This window comes from Mixophyes fleayi, chromosome 4 (assembly GCF_038048845.1).
Source record: "Mixophyes fleayi isolate aMixFle1 chromosome 4, aMixFle1.hap1, whole genome shotgun sequence".
NCBI lineage: Eukaryota > Metazoa > Chordata > Amphibia > Anura > Limnodynastidae > Mixophyes > Mixophyes fleayi.
The window spans coordinates 286,961,956-286,986,862 of record NC_134405.1 but is presented as its reverse complement, the minus strand read 5'-3'; the positions used below and the strand labels follow the sequence as shown (position 1 = coordinate 286,986,862).

The 24,907-nt window shown below is 37.3% G+C and overlaps 1 protein-coding gene across 1 annotated transcript; it reads right to left on the bottom strand.

The window, feature by feature from the left end:
• Positions 1 to 1,512: 1,512 nt before the first annotated feature.
• PANK3 (pantothenate kinase 3) lies at positions 1,513 to 23,862 on the bottom strand. The gene is made up of 8 exons (XM_075209820.1): positions 23,783 to 23,862; positions 23,606 to 23,664; positions 14,017 to 14,369; positions 13,660 to 13,913; positions 13,323 to 13,499; positions 12,992 to 13,115; positions 9,215 to 9,340; positions 1,513 to 6,071 (listed from the first exon to the last, which is right to left on the bottom strand). Exons 1-8 carry the CDS (start codon positions 23,854 to 23,856, stop codon positions 6,018 to 6,020), a joined length of 1,221 nt encoding a protein of 406 aa, XP_075065921.1. The 5' UTR covers positions 23,857 to 23,862; the 3' UTR covers positions 1,513 to 6,017.
• Positions 23,863 to 24,907: the final 1,045 nt, after the last annotated feature.

Sequence of the window (24,907 nt, the reverse complement as noted above, 5' to 3'; positions counted from 1 at the left end):
ATACCAGTCTGGACATACTCTGAACCTTGTCTTGCCACTGCGGGTAGTTTATGGAATGTTTGTCATTTTCCTTGTTTTGGACAAATTCCCTCTTAATCCTCCTCCTTAAATAAAGAGCTGAGGTTTTCTGTGATACTGAATTTGACAAATAGCATTTGGATTTTGAGGACGCTTTCGTCAACTTTCTTCCTGCATTACCTATTTTACTAGTAGAGGTCGTAACAGTAGTACTGCCAGGACTTGTACTGGGCTGGTCCTGATCTGTACAGCGATCCATGGTTGCCAAGAGGAGTAATGCTACTTGTAGATGCCTGCCACACCAGGGGAACGCCCAATGAGATAAAGTAAGGAATGTTATCTTACGACACTGCTCCACAATATACTTCTAACAAACAAGTTTTATATTTTATTGGGGGGTTGTGTTGTTCTTAATCAAAGACAAGAACACCATGTTTACTTTTTTTTAGGGTGTGTAGCTGCTAATGACCCCCCTCCACAAACAGTCTTGTTAATATGGATGTGACTGAATGAGCCTTCCAAAATGGAAAAATAAAAAATAAGTGATTATATAGCGCTTTTTGGGGTGTGCAGCTGCGTGCTCGTGCTCGCTGGTCAATCCTATTATGTGGCCACTCATCCACAAATTAAAATTTGTAGCATCAGCGTTAAGAGTCCCATTAAATGCTGTCTGTGTTAGCTGCAAATTATTAGCACAAACTTCACTGATTTACTGCAAGTCAATGAAATCCACACAACATAAGCACTTGCTCAGCTGGTACCTCTAGCTCGGTATTACTGCTGTTTATTCCAGACTTCCAAACAAGAAGGGACCGTCAGTTAGGCAGCTCAATACTGAGCATCCCACTGTCCTTTACTAAACAACCTGCATGCTAGAAATAAGATTATATTAGTCCCGTTCCTTCTGGCTCACTGCTGTAGTTACGAGCCTTATACAGAACCTCTGTCTATGCACACAGCTGAACAGGGACCATCTAAACTTTCATATAGGTGGTCCCCCCTTTCCTTTACCACTTACAAATTTCTCTAATCTCCATCTTTAGCCTAGGTAATCTTCTATCATTACTTATCTACAAACTATCTGGCAGAGAATAACAATGGTCACTGTTTTTTCCCCTCCAGATATTCCCAGGCAGCATTTAAACCAGTGTCCTCAGGAATAGCCAATGGTGACATTCGCAACTGAAATAATGTAGTTGGCAATCTCAGAGGACCAGGATCATCACTGTCTTCCCCCAAAAAACAAATGATTGATTTAATGAGATGTTCCTCATAAGATAATCGCTGAACAAGTGTATATGTAGCCAATATGGCTAAACACATTAATGCAAAATTATCACAGATATCCAGTCTAATGCACATTGGTAGGATTTAGCCATTAGCATCCCGCAACATCTATAATATTGGGCTTGCATGGTTTCTTATGCAACTGGTAAACCATTGTGTGTAAGCACTTTCTTCTAATTGTACAATATGTAAAAAGGAAACGACAAATACAAAAGTAGTTTTTTTTATTGAGGCAATGTAAAGGCAACAGATGAAAGCAGTAGTTTAATAAAAACCAGCACTCATGCACACTGGTTTTACTGTTGTATACAAAGAATGATTAGCATAGGTTAGCACTGAAAACATTACAGCAAACAGAAACCTATTCTGTACATTAAATTAAAAAAAAAAACCCCAGAAATAACTGTTTAACGAAAGGAGAAAAATTTACATTAGAAGATTTACAAATATATTACGGCATAATTTACTATATTCATTGCATGTAAAACCTGTACCATATTACAAAGTCCTTTACAATATGATCAGTTTCAGAACAGTGTAGAAGCATAGAGCGCTAAACTCAAGAGAACAAAGTAGCAGATGGATCCATAAAACAGATTCCCTTTTCTTTTTTAATATTGGAGAATGCAACAAAGGCAAAATGGGCAACACAAACTGTTACAGGAGGCAATTATAAATATGCATACGAGATAAATTAATTTGACATGGTGAAGACAAGACTAAAATAACACAACGTAAAGAAGTTTTTCCTGCAAAAGTAAGCCTCTTTATTTGCGGAAGGATTCTCTTAAATCATTATTAAAAATGTAACGTGTGAAATCCAGAGCCAAAATCTTATGTTGCTAACCATTAAAAAGTCATGTCAAGAGCATGGCACAAATATTACCAACATGCTAGACTATTTATCTCCTCAAAACTAGTGGTGACGCTGCATAGCATGAATGTGAAAGAAGAGACACTTTGTGCAATCACTGAATGAACACAAATATGTGATTCACAGTAAATCTTCTAGTAATAAGGCCTATAGACTCCTTTTCAAATTTATTAAACAGTAATATGCGTTGTGTGATGGTCGTAAGTAACTGCATACTGACTAAAGTCTCTAGATTTATTTTGTTTAATTGGCTCAATGTTATACCAACATGGTGTGTGTCACTGATAAATACTGCAGCTGCAATTTGTGAGCACTCAAAATACTGGCAACCTGGTCACAACCGAATTGTATTTTCTTAATTTTTGCCATCACTGCCATGCTTACACATTTTATGAATTTGATAACCTATAAACTTGTTGACAGGGCTCTCCTATATGAAGCACCAATGGTGTCTCTACAACTTCAAATAAGCATTTTTCAATTGCTTTTACAGCTAGCTTTACATTACATAAAACACTACATCCTGTTCAATTTTAAAAAAGGTGTTGAATCTCTAAAAAGGCTCTGTTGCTCAATGTTAACCTATTCAAAAACTGTTCTGCACAATCAGTATGAAACAAATATTGCCAAACACATTGCACTTATCACTTACGATTACCAAAAATTGGTTTCACAATAAAATTACAAAATGCAATTTGTAACATAAAAATGTAAAACATTAACATATGAAGGGTACAATCGAAAAAGTTTCCCTAATAAAACGCTGTACCAACCTAGTGTCATCTCATTTACCTTCCGGTAACATTAAACTTTAAGAATCATCATCTTTGCGGACAAAGAATACATAAAGAGGCTCCAGAACAAGACAAGGACCCCTCTCAATAACCGAAGCGCTACCAAAGATGAAAATGGATGACAATTTTTGTCACTGTAAACCACTCCCCTTCCGCCCATATTTTCAGGCAATCTGGAAAATCAGGTAAATTGATATGTATTTTTGTAATGCACTGGAAAAATCTTTAGATATCTCATCTTTGTTTGTACCATTTTGTATGGAATTTGAATATAATCGGATCAAAGCAGAAATATAAAAACATTGAAAGTTAAAAATCAAAAATGACATGTTCACTTAAAAAAAAAAATTCTTAAAACAAAAAAAGTAATGTACAAAGATACATATTAAAAGAAAAAAAAAAAAGATGAATTAAAAAAAGGGAATTCTTTTTGTGCCACAGATTAGAAAATGTTATGTATGCTACAAATTATATATGATATAGAATCACAAGTACTTGGTAATTTGACAAACTACTCTCCATTCTAAAGGAGATATACTATCAAAATACAAAAATCATTAAAGTATTATGCACTTGAAACAAGATTTGATTTTTTTTTAACAGAGTCCTAACGAAACATAGTGATAAAAAGTAGTGAGTAAAGCAAATTCAGCCGACATATCAGACAGGGTCCTAGTATCTAGAAAGCCACATTTAAATGGTCAGGTATTTTGAAATAATAAAAAATATAGTAAGCTGCAGTGTGATACAAACTCGAAAATTCTGCACTTTTGGACATTTTAAATTTGTTGTTTAATAGGCAAAATGGTTTATTGCACAACTAAAAACCATAATGGCATGCCAGACTGCTTCAAACAGGACTTAAGCAATGTAACTAGATGTAAATCCTTAATTCTTATTTTCTTAGACCAGCTAACCACCAATATTTGTAATAAATATCAGCTCAGTTATTACAGAAGTGAGCTTCTAACAGAGCAGAAAAAAAATCAAATGAAATAATCTTTGTTTTAGTGTGTGCTTTAAGGTATTGTTCAAATCAGAGACTGAACAACTTCTTGAATATCATCCCTTTTACAAACTGTGATTATTAAATATCCCACAACCATTTAATGAGAGTCAAAATTTCCTTTACAGGTGTGTGTATGTTTGTGTGTGTGTGGTGGGGGGTTGAACACCTTATCTATTGAGTAATTTAATCCTTCTAATATCTCCTTAGTAGTTTAAAGTAGTTTTAGTAGTTCAAAGGTGGACAGCTATTGGGCACCAGTGTTATGTATTTAGTTTAAAAATGTATGTATAGGAGTGGGCCTATGGACAATGTGAGGCAGGCCCAAATCCACTTTTAAGTGTGAAGTGTAAAGAATCTCTGCTGGACTAGGATCGCTGAATATATTGGATGGTTAAACCATGGCTCACACACACATATGGCATGAGCAGTTACAATATATTGATAAACCATTGGCCTGAGCGGGATTATACACACTTCATAGTTCCTGTAAGTAAATTTGTTGCAAGACAAGAACACAGTAGCGTACATATGGTTTTTGAGTCTAGTCATATTTACATTCTATGTATTAACTAAATGGAAATGGTATAGAAGTATACATAAAAAGGGACTGTTGCTTAGTTGTACAGGTTCCAGTTTCCATGCATCTTTGGATTCACAGTTAATGTATTAGCAGCAATCAATTGTGCCAGCTAAATTTCCTCTACCCATAATGCACTGTAAGGGCAAGTGCTTCCTCTATATGGCACATATTCAGTCAAACACCATTTGAATTTACATGGCATATCTATTGCATATTAATTCACACCCCCTACTTGAAATGCAAATCTATCCTTTTTTACAGAAAACATTGTGAGGATTTGCAGGAGAGTACAGAAAGCGCACGTCTGATTGAGAGTTGCTCACAACCAATCATTTTACGCAAAAAAAAAATCTGCATTTCAACCAGGAGTTGGAGGGATGCACAACCTCTTTAATTAGAATACATCCTCTTTATATCATAAGGCAACAGGTAACATAGGTGAATGTATTAAGGTTACACTGAATCACCCATCCACATTCCAGGGTGCCAATAAAGCATTGCCGTCATTTTACATGCAATAATTAATGTATACTCTCTTCCACTGAATATTCCACAGTTCAAACAAAACCAAAATATAGGCTAGCTGTAAATGTTGATGCTTAGTCCAATATATTTTGTATGTATATGTAGCTTCACGTGGAATGACATGGCAGAAAGTATGCCTGAAGGCATCACTCCCCCATTACAAATACTCAACATTGTATATTTAAACAGCACATGTAATACTTGTCTGAGATGAACAGAGGAATGACAGATGTAGCTATGATTTTACTTCCCATTAAATATAGATGATTGCAGCCACTTCTGGCATAATAGCTATGTGTATTTCATTTGCAGACTGAATATCAAGACCAGGCAGGTTTGAAGCAGTGTCAGCTACCATGAAATATGATGTTGGTCAATCGGTATAGCATTAAGGCAAAACAATTCCATTGCAAATATACATGTACTTATTTGATGTAGTAGAAATTTTCTACAAACATATTTACAAAAAAATAAAACCTTCACAAATCTTAATGTAAATACTACAGCATGACTACACAAGGACGCCTCTGCTTAAAATGAAAAGCCAATAATCTGACTTTTCACCATAAAGAAGGAATGACTTCATGAACTATTTTTGTCACAATAAGGACATCCATTGGTTCATATGAAATTTATGGCATCCATACTACAGGATTTAGATGCAGATCAGGTTTCAATTTGGATGGATGCTTATAATACTGGCTCTATATAAAGTTTAATTTACTGTTGGAAGGCAAGAAATGTACAACATCCTTAGTCTGGATGTCTTCGAGACAAAGATGGTTTGTCCCAGTTGGTCTCATATTTTTAAAAAATAAAAGAAAATTATGAAGGTTGTGCATTGTTCTCCATTGGTGCACTCGGATTAAAAACAGGATACATATCCCAAAAAGTAAACCATTTCCAAAAACATGAAAATAAAAGGGAAGTTCAGGAGGAGAAGTTCGGCAATCCTAAAAGAGCACCGACAGCACCAAAATATCCCTACAAAAAGAAATACAAACAAGAAACAAATTAGAACCCACAAAAAAAGTATTTGAAACATGCAACTAAAACCAGAATACACCCTTTCTAGTGAGTAAGAGCCCATAAGAAATATTCAATTGAAAGTAATTCTATAAAAAAAACAAATCTATATTCGATAGAGATGTATTTTACTGTGGAACAATTTTGAACTAATAATAGTGACTAAGCAACTGACTGAACTGATCATATCACTACAAGAAACAGGTATTGAAGTAGCCACACTATTGGCCACACTTTGATGCTGTTGCAGTACTGAATTAATTCAGAAAGCAGAACACTTAATACTTTTCCCTCCTTAAGCTGCATCACACAAGCATTAATAAATGCCTCTATTTTCCAATGTGAAAAAGAACGTGACATTAAGAAGCTTGTGGGTGATGATTATTCAGTAGGAAATGTGGTTTCCCATTCACAGAAAAATAAAAATAAAAAAACCCCTTACATAAAGCATGGTTCCCAGGCTTTGGTCCAAAATCAATAAAAGAAAAGAGCAACTACATGCAGAAGACTTCACTATAAAAAAAAAAAAAAAAAAAGTCTGTATATCATTTAGGTAGATAAAATGCTGAAGTATATGCTTTTTAATAGGGACTACTAATCAATAGACAAAACCACTTGTACAAAACTGGAATTGGATGGCAGACAAAGCCACTTGTAGAATTAATAAGGATCGTTTGTTTAGCCTGTCAGACTATTAATTTGGTTTTTGAATCTGCCTTTTTATTATCCTAACAATGAAAAAAATAATTTTGTGGGAAGAGAGAAAGAGGACAGTGTAGGTGACGAAATGATTGAGGATTTCAGCTTCAGAGTGACCCCAATCCATTCTATACTGTGAACAGATAGGGCACTGGAAAGCACAATTTCCAAGTAGAACAAGTGAACAAACCAAACCTTCCCTGTAGCCCAAAAATTTCAACCCCAATGACTTCTTTCTGTGTCCAAAAGGTACAACTATTGCACTTTCGGTTACCTTAGACCAAATAGGCCCTTCAGTTACTTTGTATTCTATTACAAACATGTGGCCAAAACACAGGAGCCTATAAACCTGTATCGGAATCTTCTGAATTCTTACACTCTCCTACTGATTTAGAGACTCTTACAGTAGTGATTGTTTCAGAGATCTATTTTGTCCCTCAACCTCTTCATATCACAATTGAACCTATTGCTGATCAGCATGCTTTCTTACTAAATTCTACTTCTCCCGTTAACGTCCTATAGAGAGATCTACTGTGCAAACTATAATGTACTATTTTCTGTTTCATGGGTGGAATTTCTTTGGATGTACATTTGTCCAGTGAACAGAACTTACTAACTGTTTAGACCAACCTGCTCCAGCTGTACAAAAGTCTGAAATACAGACTACAAAATTCTAGTTGTACCACCCTGCTCGTGGTCATAACTTCCAAATGAAGTTGGATAAATTGTAACAAAACAACCTGTAAAAAAGTTTTTTAAAAATCACTACCCAAGGTGCCTCTGTATCCTTTGTCTCCCCCAATCTAAGAAAGGTACAAAGCCTAGAACACAATGTATCATTAAAGACATACAAGACGACATAAAGGCTTGTACAAGATATTAAGAGTCATTAACAAAGCTGTGTTACCTGCTTTTCCTGTATACAACTTAAGACGATTTATTTCATAGTCGTTGACCTGTGTTACATTTTATTTTCAATACCTATTTACCCTGAAGGCCAATATCCTCCTGCTTCTCACAAGTCTTAAAGAATTAGAGGACATTGTTTTTCCAGCAGGATCAGTCCTTGACTAATGTGTAGATTTATTGCAAAGCCCCCCCAGTCTTTGAAAGCTTACAAAACGGATTTTCTGAATCTCTTTTGCAGTCTTGTTCAGAAGTGACACAAGGCCTCTTAAAGAAACACTTCAGCGCTATTTAGCTGAAGTGCACTATGTAGGAGTTATTACAGCATGGGAACACTCCCTCTCTGCTACAAGAATACATGCTGTGCTCAAGGCCAACCACTGTCTCCAAGACAAGGACCTTTTCAGACATGGCCAGCTATTGCCACTAGTGGATTCTGGGATATGCTTCAAATGTCAAAGTCAAAATGGTTTTGACATTTGATTATGGGTTCACCCTTTTGAAGTATGTTGGTAAGAAGAGGCAATCATACTGTGTTTTGTACACATAGGCACACATGACATGGGAACACAAAGTCCCTATCCTATTTATTCCACCTAAGCTGCCAAGATTCTAAGAGTCAGGAAGTGTGAAAAAGGAAACCATGCACCTTAGTTCATTTCTTCTGATAACCACACCAGTCATTACTTGAGCTGTAAACAATTTTATGTCTGTAACGGTGTTTGAGTATGAACAAGACTTAAGCAATACTAATTGTTGTGTTTGTGTCTATGTATCTAATCTTGCTTAAGGTGACATAGGAATGTTATCTCTGCGCTCTACAGTGACAGATTTTTGCCAGTGCTTCTCAAAATAGGTTAACTTGGTTGTTTGTAAGGGATAGGGAGATGTGTGGAAAAGAGCCTGGACCAAAGCAAAAAGACAAAACATATCTTCAACTAGCAAGTTCTGCTTTACAATGCTATAAAAATAATGGAACACACTATGAATCAGTCGCTGTAATCTTTCTGTAGAGACCAATGTAAATGCTGGCCAGTAAAGAGTGTGTGCGCTAATCGGAAATAATTTTGTCTTTACTAAAAAGTGCTGTAAAATAACGGACCTGGTTGAATTGGCTAGAATTTAAAGAATCTGACGATTATTGTACCAGACTTACCCCCCTCTTCCATAATAAATCCACTTTACCCATGATAATACCTCCTTGACCTTGTTATAACTCTTTGGTATATGATAGTGACCCTCTCCTCCTACACCTAATTTATAGTGGGGTCTTATATCTTCCGGCAGCCTGGATTCCCCCCTTTCCTTTTACTCCTTCCCTTTTCCCTCTCCCTACTTTTTATCATTCAGTTAATGTGTTTTCAAGTAGAGAAAACTGAAATGTTTAAATACTTTAAACAATATGTTTTCCAGCTCTGTTACAACTACATTCTAAACTTCTGTTTATACGCCTTGAGTGTTATTGACACATGCAACAAATACAACTTAATACACACCTCATGTTCCAGAAACAGTGCCTTGAGTTGACCGTTTGACCAATAATCCAAGGCATATGCAAGCAGCTTCATAGAAAGGGTATTCACACGGAGAAAATTGCCAACAAAAATAACTTTGCTTATTTTCTAGAAGATAAAAAAGAAGCCATAAATTTTGTGTTATTTTTTTAAATACTAAACCTTTAATGTACTTTGCAGGTGCACTTTGCAGCTTCATGAGAAACATTTTTGTCAAGTGCTGATGAAACAAGAGTAACCTTGATAACAGAGCATTAGAGAATATTTTTTATGTGACACAATACAGTGTTTATTTGGTAACATTTTAAATAGTCTTTAGTATTATGTAGCTCAAACAAATTACAAATACATTTTGCATTATTCCACTCTTTAAATGCATCCCCAAAAATATGTCCCAAAAAGGTGTTGCCCTTTTTATTTGGTTAATTTTGATATCTCATGTGAATTTTACCTACTCTATAGAAAATTATAAGCATAAGGTTTTTTTTTATTTATTTAAATAAACAAATCATTATTTATTTTAACCTTTTCTTTTCACACCCTCTGTAATTCAGAATAGAACGTAGGGGGACACTACAAAAGTTTAAATTTTTTCATATCCCCATACTTTTTAATTTTCCTTCTTATACAATCCCCCAAGGTTCCCAGACAGGGATATACTTCATGCTATATGGCATACCATTACATACTCTGCAGCCGTGATCGTGCACAAGCTTTAAAAAGACAACACCGACATTTCTAGGTGCCATGAAAACACGATGCATAGGAATAAGACTCACTGCTGCACATACACAGTAGACAGACAGACCTTTTAACTAAATAACTAAAAATTTTAAGCTGCTTACCATTTTTGAACATTGTCTACATTCAGCATCTAGATTTGTCACAGGAATTTCTGGACAACATGGTAAAAAACTCTCAAAATAAGTAAATGACTGGGAATAGCTGTGAACTACACTTTAATTGTAAATCAAACCTGAAAGTCACTTTAGTTTGAGAAGGCCTTATTTACTACAAAATTCTAATATTGGTATTTCACAAAACGAAATGTGGGACATCTGCATTGGCAGGTGTGTCCACTCCAAAGAGGTGAGGGAACCATTAATCTAGTATAATTTGCATATACTGTAATATGCTCTGTCTGGCTTTTTTGTTTTTTAAAAACGTGTTCAATTGTACAGAATACTGGAGAAAGCCTATGTTGAACATAGTTATATGCCGTCCCTGTGTAGTAAATTTGAGGAGTGGTGTCTGCCATCTGTCTGCTCAGTTACTCTTTGGGGCTCTGGCCATGGGGCTCCAGTGCCACCATACCCTAACCCCATTTATATGATCAAGGAACCATGCCGCTACACCACACCATAAAGCTAACGTAAGGGAATGAATCATAAATAATGCAGAACTAATGCAGCACTTCCTCAAATGATTGTTTTCACTTGACACGTTTTTAATTCATTTAAAGAGGTGCACCTTGGTTTCTAATAACAAATAATCCTACGTGCACAGAGTTGTTAGTGAATTCCATCTACCCTACTGTTCTTGACAGAGGAACAGAGAAGGAATCTGTTTTATCAGAACGTTTTGTTTTTAACACCATGTGGCATATATAATTCTAAAGCTCGGTGGGACATAGAATAAGAGCTTTATTTTTACACTGAAATGTAAAGTTGATCTAGGACATGCCCTACCCCAACTATAAATCTGTCCCCACATTTTAAATTTCCATCCCCCCTCCTCCAATGCAACATGGTTTTGCCCAGGTGCAAAGTTACTCCTTTCTTTTGCTTTGCTCTCCTTAATGAATCAGGCCATTGCTGTTTAAAGCAGCAGCAGCAGAGAAGCACAGCAAGAGCACAAGACCAGCATGCTTTACTTTTGACTCCTCATAATTACAAATAGAATCTTAGAGCACTGAGCAAGGGATGTTTATAGAGACAGAGTTGCCAAGTTTAACACTTTAGATAACATTTTAGATATTTATCTGGCTATCACCAAAGTACACATACTATGATACAAGTAATTTAACTGGTAAATGTCTCAATATAGTTGTATATATGATCAGGTATGACTCCGTACATGCATGATTACATATACCAGTGTGGGATGGAGTGCTCAATTACCTTTTGGTGCACCGTATGTGGCATATCCATCTTCTTACGATTTGTATTGCAACATAAATCTTATTATATTTATATACAAAAAAGTGAAAGCTACAAGCAACCTTCCCTTAAATTTAGTCTATCTTCCTTTGGAGCTGTAGAAATACAAAAATTTTCAGCACTAGATGTCCAAAGCAACCATTTTATTCTTCTTGATCTTGCTGCATCTCTTACAGCCTTCATAGCCCTGTACAATGCTGCTTGATCCATATATAACAAGGCAGCACTATAAAGAAGCCGAAGGACGTAAAGAAATCAGATATTCATCCTCAACATATAGGATGATCCTGACACTTGCCTTGAAAATCAAGTGTCAGGATAATTTTTAATGTGACCAAAAATGTGGGTGGCCAAATCCGGCTATTTAACTCCAGGCACTTCTAGCTTCACTGAAGCCTATTATTGGGGTCGGAAGAGGACCACAGCCATTGGCTGTTAATTGTCATCTTCCAAACACATATTTTGAGAAGCCCAATAATGATCGATTTCAAAATAACTATTATCCGGCACCACTTGTGTTTTGGAGCGAGATAGATAGATCTATCTATATCTATATGTTGAGACACTGCTGCATGTGTCCAGTCAAAAAGTTTACTCACACTGACGATTATGAATGCAGTCAGCTTTTGTAATGCATCACTATATATGCTCCAGAATGCGTTCAAACGCATCAGTGTGACACCATCTGACAGGGAACACAATATAATGTATATTTTACAGCCTTCCAAGTGAATCTTATACATAACATCCTTGATAAATGCCATTGCAGAACCAACTGTGGATTGGTTCTGCGGCTCCAAGACTCATCTTCCTCTCTCGCCGCTCCTCGTCTGCCTCCCCTTTATGACTTGCCCTACACTGGCTCCCAATCCCTTACAGAATCCTTTTCAAGCTCCTGACCATCATTTACAAGGCGCTCTCCCACTCTACTGCCCCCTATATCTCTAACCTCCTCTCCATCTACACTCCTGCCGCTCCCTGCGCTCGGCCGATGACAGACGCCTCTCCTCCGCTCTGATCGCCTCTTCCCATTCCAGAATCCAAGACTTCTCCCGTGCAGCCCCCCTTCAATGGAACGACCTCCCTCGCTCCATTCGTCTCTCTCCCAATCTGTGCTCCTTCAAACGGGAACTTAAAACTCACCTGTTCCTCAAAGCCTACCAACCTTCCACCTAACCCCCTCATCTCCTCCCCGCCCCCCTGTTCTCTCCATACTTACCTCAACTGGCTCCCTTTGTGCCTGAGTTCTGTCTACCCTCCCTAAGGATGTAAGCTCATTTGAGCAGGGCCCTCTTCCCTCCATAACTGTTCTTTTGCTCCGTCGTTACTGCATTAGCCTGCCTGGAGTCTCTGAAGTTCTGGTATTTTTTTGTTTACCGTTTGTAATGTTTTTCCCTGTTTAGGCTACGGTTTGTGCTTTGTACGGCGCTGCGGAACTCTTGTGGCGCCTAACAAATAAACAATAGTAATAATTGGAGAACCAATTGTGAATTGTAAATTACATGAATTAGATAACAGATTAGGCAAAAATCAGACCGTCTAGACCTCTAGTTCACAAAACAAACATCTAGTTTTCCATCCCTTTAGAAACGAATCTTACCTCATTGACAGCACACATCCGTGCTATTGAGCCAATGTTATTGGTTATGGTTACCAATGTAGCACGTGCCAGATCTTCTTTACTAACCGAATCCCGTTTATCCTTGTAGATCATGTTCCCAAAACTAAGAAAAAAAAGTAACACAAAACAGAGATCTCAAATGCTTGAACAGTATATTCAGGAATGAAGTCTGTGAATCAGGTTACTGGAAGGATGATGACTCAGAACATTTTTTCAGCATTCCAATAAGTAGGTCAGGTTAACTACAGATTAAATTAACAATTCCAAATGAATAATCCGATGATCACAGTAATTATTATCTTTAGGTTACCTTGATGCTACTGCCCACCCCGGAAGTCCAAATCTTTCATAGTCGCCTCCATATATGTCCCGTACTAGTTTATCTGCATTGGTGCTGTCCCCAGATGATGCCATTTCCAGAGCCTCGTCAAAACTTTCACATCCTGTCAATAAACTGCACAGACCAAGGAATGTTCCACCACCTAGACTACAAAGACAGAGTTGGAAAATGATGCATCGTCACATTATTTATTCACCATCAGCTGTAATTTTATCAATCGTTTTGAATATAAATAATTACATGAGCTAGCTTATTCTTATCGCTAATGGTGCATAAAATAAAAACAAGGCTGTTCAAAGCTCATTACCTTGTACCACAGACTCTTTTATAACTGTCCTTGGAATGGACTGCGAGAATGCTGACTCCAGAACCAATGTTTACAACTAACAAAGGATAAGGGTCATCCAGATTAAAGGGAATCTTCTGGCACTGCTCAGGGTGAGAAGCATTTTCAAAATAATAGCACTCAGCTTGTCCATTAAAACTGACAGAATCTATATACAACAAGCCTTTAACAAGAGAATCCAGTTCATCCACTTTGTGCAGCTGCAGGTTTCCAATCTACATTGAAACAAACAAAAATGGACAACTTGCGTTGACATTTCCTTTAACTTGCAAGAACGCAACATGCGAAGATAGCATTTGTTAGAAAGAACGAACCTACCGTATGAAACTCTTCTTCAAATTTATATGCACCACCACCTGTGGCACACAGAACGGTGTGTATTGTTGAGAAATTTTTATCCCTGGCCATGTGAATGAATGTTGGCAAGTCTTGGGTGGGAAATCGTATGAAGTGCAAGTTTCCTCTTCTGCCAAAGAGAGTTAAGTCTTTCAACTCCAAATGGACATCTCTGATGCCTGTAGAACCGTAGGCTACATTGGAAGTCAGATATTTACGGATACTCTTTAAGCTTTCAACTTCCTCTTGCTCTTCCTCGGCTGTAATATCAATGGGTTCAAAGTAAGACAACTTCACCAGGGTTCCACCAATGTCCATACCAAACCAAGGGAAAGCTGAGGAGATACAAAAAAATTATTTAGGAGGTTATATAATTTGTGCTTCTTTAATTAACTGTTAAGTGCCACAGATATGTACTTGCTATTGTGCAAACTTAAGTAAGCATCTAGAAAAATGACAAATGACAAGTAGTAGCACTTTTACATCAGTGAATGTATAGTCCAGAGAATGGAAATGTTTCCCAAAACAGTGGATGTGGAGAAATCTCTTCCAGACCCAATGGATAAAGAATAGTGATTAATTACAGGAAAGGGATTAAAAGGGGAAACAAAAAAGTAAATATAATAAAAGGGATGTAAAAAGGGAATATTATTTTCTATGTGTACTACATACTTATAAACTATTAATGCCAAAACATACTCCTACCTATGTGCTTTACGATTTGACTTTTTCACCGAACATTGCTCTGTTAGCAATGAGACATTGAACATCTTACATAGCTCGATTTTCCTCAAGAAGAGGACGCTGATATCAATAAAATGTAAAAACCAGGAAGTACACATCTAAAGTCAGTTGCTACGGGCAAACCGAAGGAAATTTTAAAAAGCAAAAATATGCAAGACTCTCTGAGAAAGGCTCTAAGAACAAGTTATTTCAAGAGGGAAAGTGAGAGGGCCAAAAGAACACATCAACAATATAGTATAGTAAGGACAATGGTCCTAAATTATTGGTCAATTTTGCATTATAAAAAGACATATTGCGAGCGGGACATTATTATTTTTATTTATTTATAAGGCGCCACAAGGTTTCCGCGTCGAACACAGTACAAACAATGGACGGTACAGGGAATAAGAGTACAGAACAATAAACGAGTATTACCAAGACTTTAGATGCTCCAGGGAAAGCAAAAATATTGAAGTTGGAGCAGAAGTGAAGGTAGAGAACAGGAGGAAGAAGGGCCCTGCTCATAAGAGCTTACATCCTAAAGGGAGGGCAAACAGACGATCGACACAAAGGGAGTCTGATAAAAACAAGTTAGAACAATGTGTACAGGTCTGATATTTAACAAAAACAGATGGATTCCCAAGATTGGGCTACACCAGCAATTTGTGATGTACGCAACAAATCTCAACAAAGTCTCGAAATTACGATGACATATTCTAGTAAAGAATCATTTTCTGCCAAGTGCAGATGCACAAGGGGATATCACCATCACAGGATCCAGGTGAATGACACTTAGAACAGCAGTATTGGTTGGGTTAACCGACTCTGTGAATTTTGAATCCTTATTAAAGAGTACATGTCAGATTTGAGTGAAAAAAAAGAAAAAAAAGTTCTGCGTAGTCTCAGTATGTTTCTGAAACCACGACGAGTAATATGAAGGCATATGTTGAAGGTACCATATGGAATTTGGAAGTAGCAGATGCCAATATATTGTGCCTGCTCCCAATCTGGACGAATAAGGGGGACTAAAATTGTTATTTTATTTATTTAATATATACATTGTAGCCTACACAAGGCACAATATCAATTATATTTTTTCACAAAGTCGACATGCGCTCTTTGAGACTTCCTGATTGCAACAATTCCTATTTATGGGAACAATGTTTATTACTGCATGTCAACCATCATACCTTTGGAAAATGTATTGTGAAAACTGGTACAATACACTTTAAAAGTAATTGCATAACAAAGGAATAAAGTGAATCATACATTTGGGAATGACTGACCATCAATATTCCATTACAAAATAAGGTTAATATTTAATTAGTGGCTATTGTGTTTGATAATAACAATGTAAACCAGAATTTCCACTTTATCATCTGAGGTGTGCTTATTCAGTAGCTTAATGTTTTACATAGCCAGGTTTAAACCCAAAGGGTTATTCAAATAATCACTTATGTATCATTTATTAGGTTCAATATCTGTTAAAGCATACTAAAGAGCTCATCTCCAACCCCCTCTCTGTTTACAACAGTTGTCATGTGAACAGCCAGGGAATGGGTATAAGGTTCTCACCACTGTATTTTTCCTACACGGCAATAACTTTCAAGCAAGGTTTCTGGACACATTTAGCATGTGGTGGTGGTTAGGGGATGTGACTTGTAATAAATACATCTCCAACAGCTCTCCTTTGACAACAAAAAGATCCTGTATGTGCCCCTCAAATAACAGAGCACAGCATATATCTTAGATCACATTGCATTTAGATACCCAGCAAGAAAGACTGTCACAGCTTAAAGGTCACAAAATACAGGACCTTTACACAGTCAACGAACGGGCACGAGGAATAATGCAGATTAAACATATCACTGTTGCAATAGTAAGAGGAAAGATTGGAAACAAGCATTGTAGTAACCCTCATTAGTGCTAATAACAGCAAATATGCATGGAAATGAGGAGCAGAACGTGCTCAATACTCTACTAAAAAATATAAACCACCGAGATGAAGGGATAACAATCCTACAAAAGCCGCCATCTCTGAATAACCATTCTGTTGCAGGTCCTGAAATAGCCTTCAAATGTCTGGGTGTTCCCTTCACAATTCAGAAGTGCTCCAATCATGTCACAATGTACTTGATGTCTCTTAGCAGACCAAAGGAAAGATAAGTAAATTACAATAAAATGTGCTAGTAAAAATGGAAGCCCTTCATGTTTTGGGTTATTGTACACCTTCAGTATCAGAACACAGTGCAAAGTGTTGGGTACAGAAAACAAAACAGAATTCTCTATTTAGCCAAGTGAATGTCACACATTTGTGCGAGATAAGGACATTTTCTTTATTATTATTATTTTTTTAGGTAACACTGTTGAAGTCCATTATAAAAGCAAAAGAGAAAAATATAAAATTTCATGGATTCTTCCCCTATACCTTCAACCAATAGTCACATTTAGTATCCCTATAGTCAGATACACTATATAAATAACACAGAGAACAATCGCAGAGAATGATCCTAAATTTGAAAAAGTTACAAGAAAAGAGAATTCTGGTAAAACATATTTGTGTGTTGTGCCCGTTAAATATAACTTTTCCCTCTATGCTACCAAAAGTGAAACCTATATGCTGAAAAAATAAAATTCACTTGTGTAGATTATTAAATTAAAGTCATTCTTGGCGAAACTGAAGCAGAGTGGATGAAAATTGGTCTTGCCATGTAAACATTCTCAAGTTCAAATAATTCCCTTTGCAGGGGATCAAATGACTGCAAATTAAAAAACGTTAAACACCTGGAAACTCCCCCCTCCCCCTTCTAAAATAAGGGTATAATGTGCATTAATTTGAATAAAGATAAAGTTCACCACACTTGAACAATGGCTTTAGCAGTCTGAGTCAAGCACTTGTGCTCTAACAACATAAAACCACCCCAAACAGAACACCAGGGCATTGCAATGTGAAAAGAGTGAGGGTGTCCAGGCAGTCATTTTTTAACTATTCATCATCAGTTATTTATACAGCGCCACTAATTCCGCAGCACTGTACAGAGAACTCATTCACTTCAGTCCCTGCCCCATTGGAGGTTATAGTCTAAATTGTCACGTTCCCATGCATGTTGCCTGCATAGCAACACCATCATGACATATGGATTACCCCAGAGTAAATCCATAAAGAGTGCATGTGTCTTTTTTATTTATTTTAAACATTTTATTCAGTTTGCAAAAGCTTTATAAACAAAAAAAACAAGGAGGGGGGGGGGGGGGAGGGGACAAAGAAGGGTAAAAACAGAGTACAATATGCGTCCCCTCCAAAATATGCATATAACAAGACACATTTTCAAAGCAGTAACATATAAAATAGGAAACATGTTAGATATCAAATGGAGGGAAACGTATGGAAATTAAAGGGGGGGGGGGGTCACAGCCTGAACAGAAAATTAAGAAATAAAATACAAAAGGAAGAAGTCTAATCTTGTAATTGGGGGGCGGCCCCGCAGTACTCCATCCGAGGACTCCAGGGGAAAGCACATTTATTTGGAGCATTATGTATGATGCCTGAAATACATTCCATGTGATTGACCTGCCAGATCTGATCAATAATGGAGATTGGAGGGTGGTTCTGAATTTTTCAGGGACAGGGCAATCTGGCATTTCGTGGCACTAAGAATATGGGTGATCAGTTTCTGGGTGTGTTTAGGGATATATAGAAAATGGGGGGCTAGTCAGTAATAAGATAACGAGTCAAGGATGGTGAGTGCAAATGTATCTTTATTTAATGACAAAGCTATTTTTTGCTTTTCATTTTAGGTGTGAACATTCTTCTCCCAACTGGCAGCCATCAGAATTAGCAAAACGCTGCGTTAAGAACTGCATTTATTTTTAGGTTGAGCCCTGAAAAATTGTTACCAGCTCTAGCAGGGGCAAGTTACTTGAGAACAGTCAGGATCCTGGACATAGGACCACTTTAGCTGTATCACTTTAAATGGGGTGGTTTTCATTTTCAAAATAAAAACTTCTTGGTCTAGCTAGAATTCTACTTTACAATAACTACACTGTACACAATAATTGAAATAAAAAAAAAAAAAAAAAAAGGTAGAAAGCATTTTACATTTAAAAGTCCCAGTTTCCTCTATGAACACATTTATGACAGGCTTCTGAAAGTAAAACATTTATGATAAATTGAGGAAATAGTCATCTTGACACCAGATGAGGATTACATACAATAATCATCTGTAAATATTTAAACAGATTCACTAATTATATATATATATATATATATATATATATGAAGTAACGCTTCACCATCAAGAGTAGGGGTGGAGAGGAAGGCGTCATTGTGACACTTCTCTAAAACATCTTGTGACTTGCATAACATGACATTTTTAAATGTTCCTAAATTACACAAGTATAAAGTAACCAATAAACTGTGGTTTTGCTTTCTAACCGGAATTTGTACAATTTTCTATTAAAACCAGACAATTAGTAGCATACTATTCTGCTTTGACTTAAAATTAGAAAACAAATGATGTATACATTTATAAAAAAAAAAAAAAAAAAAAAGGACTGACCACTTTTTAAAAACTAAACCCCCTCCATGTTCAGCCCTCAGGTCATGTGATTTATGAAGGCAACTGCTGCATATATCAGGACTCAGATCTACCTAGTCCTAACCGATACAGAAGAATAGAACAATACTATTTAGCTATTCTGAACTGAATTGGAAGGAGGAAGCTATCATTTGCTATAGACTGCAAGGAACACCTTTAAAGACAGAAATATCTGACTTGGATAAATGGAATAGGTTAAATTACAGGTGAGAGAATAACTACATATACTACTGGGGTGGAAACAGATAGATGAGCTTGAAAAAAACCTTTTAAGAGATCAGATCTCCCCAGCCATAAGGATATATAAAAAGATATTAGAAGTTACATCCCATCTCTGTAACCTGTTTAAAAACACTCTGCATCAGCTTTTATATGATCACAAAAGTCATCTCTGACTTCTAGTATTTACATAATTTACAGTAGAAAATGCATTATCCAACATAGAAAACACAAGTAACAGAACATCCTTAAAAACACTGAAATTGGATGTCATCATTATAAATATATATATATATATATAATAATAATAGTATTAAATAGGGAAACGTGTGTATTGCAAATTATTAGAGGTACATTTGTATTTCCAGAACCACTGTAAAAATAAAAAATGTGGTATTTATGCCTTTCTATATTATTGTTTGTAGACTAATATCTTTATAATTTACAGTAGGGTTGCTTTATTCAGATACAGTAATATTATCCATTTATTACAAGTTTAATAAATACAATCTGACTACTGCAGACATATTTGCTGGTAATCCATAAGACAAGCATGTTACAGGCTAAAAAAATAAAAATAAATGAAGTATACGAAGTAATGACAAAAATGCAGTCATGTCTAAGAGATTAAAGCGTATCTCCAGGCATAGCCCATTACTGGTAAATAAAAAAAATAGCCATTCTCACAAGCAGCTCTAATGTACATACAGCACAAAAAACTTTACAGTCAGAGGTTGTCAATACAATCAAACATATCTCAAGTATTAGTGCAGCTCTTGTAGAAACATGTTGGATTTACACAGTTATCAATAACACATAAAACATATTCTCCACAATAGAGTCCCTTAAATAAAGTAAAACTAAACACAGGAAAATAAACAATTTAAGCAAACAATATGCTGCATATGTACATAGGTCTGCTATACCAAGCAGTTCTTGCATTTTGCAGTACACTGAATACAAAATTAAATGGGAAGGTTTAAAAACTATACAGACTAAGAATTAGTAGTGCCTTGAATAAAAGCACGGAACTATGTACAAGTATGAGATATGAAATAAGAGACAGAGAGCCAGTGTAAACTCCCAAGTTAACAGCAGACAGCCTATGTCTATATAGTGAATTCCTCATTTATTTGTGAGGCACCAGAAAACTGCAGCATCACAAAAAATTGGTAAAACAAATCATACAGAATATAAATAATTCGTAAAAACAGACCAATTACATACAAGGTTGACAGAGAAGGTGCGGACATGAGACAGTATAGAGGGCCCTGCTCGTGACAGCTTACAATCTGAAAGGGAGAGGACTATAGTAGTTAGTGGGTGTGGAGAGTATGGCTGGGTACATACTATAGAAGTTTTCTCCCGATGTGCTATCTATAATGATTTTACTAACGATCGATTAAAAGAAAAAAAGTCTTGATCAGCATGCCAATTCATGTGTACAACACTATACACGTTTTACAAGTTACCTTCAATTCTGCACTCTTCATCTGCCAAACCCATGGGTTGAAAAGATCATGAGTCAGTCAACTATATGGAGATCCCGACAGTAAATGCACAATGCAGGATTGGAACTAGACTGCTCCATCGTTAAACCAGCTTTTTAATCCGGTTTAAAAATCAAATGAAACAATATGATGTGCTTTAGAACGATAATCGCTCATCGTTGCAGTACACACTAATGCAATATTGGGCCAAAGTCATTTATCGAGAGATTGGCTCGATAATTGGCTGAAAACCCTGTAGTGTGTACCCTGCCTATGCCAATAGCTGGAAGTATCTAGAGGGAGAAGTGTTAGGTTGGGGTAGGACAGGCCATATTGAAGAGGTGGGTCTTGAAAAAGCACTTAAAAGTTTGAAGATGAAGGGATATATTTACTACAAGTTAACCCGTGCATGATACTCATGCATTCTAGTCAAATCAAGCTACTTAAGGTGTTAAAAAGGTTCTTGTCATGCATTTGGACCTAGCCCAGGCCTCCTCAGGGGAAGAGCGTTACTTCCCGGCGCAAGCGCCCTTTTTTAACGTGGTTTTGTCCACATGTCACCACCTCATCATTTTTCTCCATCACCTCATCCTTCATCTTTATCGCCACATCTATCCAGATGTCTATCCAGACACAGGGATCTCTCTCAGCGGCGGTTCTGAGTATCACACTCCTCTCGCTCTGTCACCCCCGGCAACCACCAACCACTCCCAACTGTCACCCCCGGCAACCACCAACCACTCCCAACTGTCACTTCTCCTTCAAGAAATATATATTTTTTTAAAATCTTTATAAACACTTTTAACAATTAACAAATTAAAGACATCTTAGTATACCAAATTTCAGCCCTTTCTGAATTTTTTTTTTTCACACACACACTAAGAATTTAGTAGGTCAGTGTATAACTCCGCCCAGCAGGTGGCGCTGCAGCTTGTTTTGGTTTTTTTTCCACACACACACCAACACACGCCACTAGGCTTATATATATTAGAAACTACGTGTGTGAAAGAGTGGAGATGTTGGCTACAGCAACCAATCAGATTTTAGATGTCATTGTGTAGAATGTACTAAAAAAATGACAACTAGAATCTGATTGGTCGCTATAGGCAACATCTCCACTTTTTCAAACCTCAGTTTAGTAAATATACCTCAGAGTCTGGGCTTGTGGGGTAGGGAGCAGCAGAGTTATAATCAGAGAGGAGGAGATGAAGTGCAGGTCAGGGGCAGAATTAAGAAGGCACTATGGAAGGTCTCTCATGACAAAATTATAGCTCTATAAAGGGAGGGGAAAGAGTTCATAAGGGCTTTGAAGTTGAGGCGAGTAGCTTTAATTGGATTCTGGAGATTATTGGGAGCCAGTGTAGTGAATTGTAGAATGGTGCAGTGGATGTGGAGCAGCATTTATGTGGGATTGCAAAGGGTATGGATGGTGAGCGGAAGGCCAGACAGGTGATTGTAATAGTTAAGACTGGAGATAATGCATAAGAGCTTTGGTAACATCTAGAATGAGAAAAAGTCGTAATCTGGCTATGGTTCTAAGGATGCAAAAGCCAAACACAGGATTCCTGCTTAATACACATGGTAAACTGGTAACATGACAACAGTTCCATATACTGGAATTAATAAACGTTAAAAAAAACACAATTATCAGACAATATACCTGGTGGTTCCAAGGGTGGCAGTAGAAAAAGGGTTGTATAAGGCAACATATTTATGTTTGACCGAAGGTAGAAAAGTGCTGCTTCTCAAGAGTGGAATTATCCTTCATGAACTTAAGGTTACAAAAACACATTTTAATGTTGCATTCAAACAAGTGCATTAAACTGTTCCTTGAAAGGGGCACTACCTTCTAGAGTAATGTATGTGGGACTGCACCTTTAAACATCAAGTTTTGTACTCCAAGAACATGAATCTCATTTCTTCCAGAAAGTTCCCCAAAAATTGCACTTTGGGAGATATTTAGATGGTAAGTCTCCCTCCTGAATCAGTCAGGAAATTCCCTAGTAGTCACAAGACGGAAGAGGAAAGAGATGGAGGGTTTTACCCTATGACATGCCCAGCACCTTTCTGTCACTACATCATATGTCATGTAGCTATGGTTGCCATGGTACATGACACACTGTAAAAAGGAGCTTGAAACATAACCCTAAGGACAAACAACTCCACGTGTCTTCTTACAGGTAACACACACACACTAATTTTTATTATATATATATATATATATATATATATATATATATATATATATATATATATATATATAGTGTGTTGCCTGCATTTACACACAAACGCACCTTTCAAACAAACAATTATGAAATATCAGCTTTCTGCATACAGATGCGGACATTACCAACGCTATAACACATGCCATAATACACAGTGAAGGTGGAGATACACGGGCACTAATAGATCAGGTGATATGTGCAGCATACATATAAACAATGTGAATGGACGAGGAATAGGAGAAGCACAGCTAGGAGGAGTATAATAATACACGTAATCAGCCGTACCCCGAGCCCAGCGCCCTACATATACACTTACATGGTTTCTTTGCATCCTTGATCTTCATGTCTGTGAGCGGGAGCTGCGGCCTCTCCTCCCTGTGAATGAATGATGCACAACAATCAGCAATATGGCCCTGACCACAATACAGGGTAATAACCACATGTAAGAGTATGACCAGACACAGAGCTCCCCGGCCGCAGTCACTGCACCCACCTGGTATAGAGCCTGTCTGCCCCAGCGGTAATGGTAATGGCTAGATTCCCTTCATCCAAAGGACCTTCTGACATCACCAGGTCATGTGACAGCTGTAGTCACATGGTACAGAGGGGAGGGGCTGCTGTCAATGCTCCAGTGCAGCTGCTGAAAGTAATGGAGAGTCAGGTAAATTGCAATATTTGTACTGAATTCAGATGGAAACATTGTTTTCCCTGTCAGACTTATTCACGTGTGAGGTGCTTTGCAGGCATCAGTTAATCTCAGAAAAGAGTCTTAAAAACAGGACACTTTGAAGTGTATTAGCCAGTTTACATGTCAGCAGTTTGCATATTCTAACATTGTGAATGAGTATTCCCGAAGTTGCATTGCATAACCTATGTGTGTTTTAGTGCTAACACTAAGGGGCCTATTTCTTAATGATTTTTTGGAGTGTGCACGTTTATTATCAGTGCATCACAGCAGATATGACTTGCATTTTTTCCGAAATATATAGCAGTAGGTGTCTATGGGGACTGCTATGTACCGCAATTTAATAAGTGCTGAAAAGGTATTTACACATACGGTAATGTATGCCAGCTCAGGCTGGCGTGCATTACAATATGTGTAATTTTTCAGCTGTGCTCAGCACATCTTACTCAGAGTTGCCTACTCTCCCGGAATGTCCGGGAGACTCCCGAATTTCTGGGAGTCCCAAGTAGGCAATTCTCCCTGATCCTGGCTGGCTGTGTAAACTAAACGGGGAGGGGGTGGGGCTCGGTGATGCCATGGACTCGTCATCATGCCCTGCCCCTGTTTTTATTGGTCCACAGTAGTGATGTCCGTTTTTGGGGTGGGGCTAATGCCGCAATTCTTCGAGCCCCGCCCCCACACACCCACCTGCACCCCAGACCTCCCGGGAAACATCTTGCCCTGTTGGCAAGTATGATCTTACTGCTCTCCCCTCCGGTCACTATCGCAAAGGTGGTCACTTTGCTATAGTGACCATAGGAAAGATAGGAGAGTGATCTTGACAGGAACAGCAGTTTTTTGTGACTGCTGTTCCTGTTGAAGATTGTTAATAAATGTGCACGATATATTAATCCTCATCATTGCGATGAGGATTGAAATCAATTGTGCATATTA

What these genes read in the sequence shown, in the direction of transcription:
- PANK3 (XM_075209820.1), bottom strand. Translation starts at nt 23,856, where the DNA reads ATGTCAGAAGGTCCTTTGGATGAAGGGAATCTAGCCATTACCATTACC. An exon ending in GCAGACAGGCTCTATACCAG is followed by an intron (nt 23,665 to 23,782) that starts GTGGGTGCAGTG and finishes ATTCATTCACAG; the next exon opens with GGAGGAGAGGCCGCAGCTCC. An exon ending in AAAAGAGTCTGTGGTACAAG is followed by an intron (nt 13,500 to 13,659) that starts GTAATGAGCTTT and finishes CTGTCTTTGTAG; the next exon opens with TCTAGGTGGTGGAACATTCC.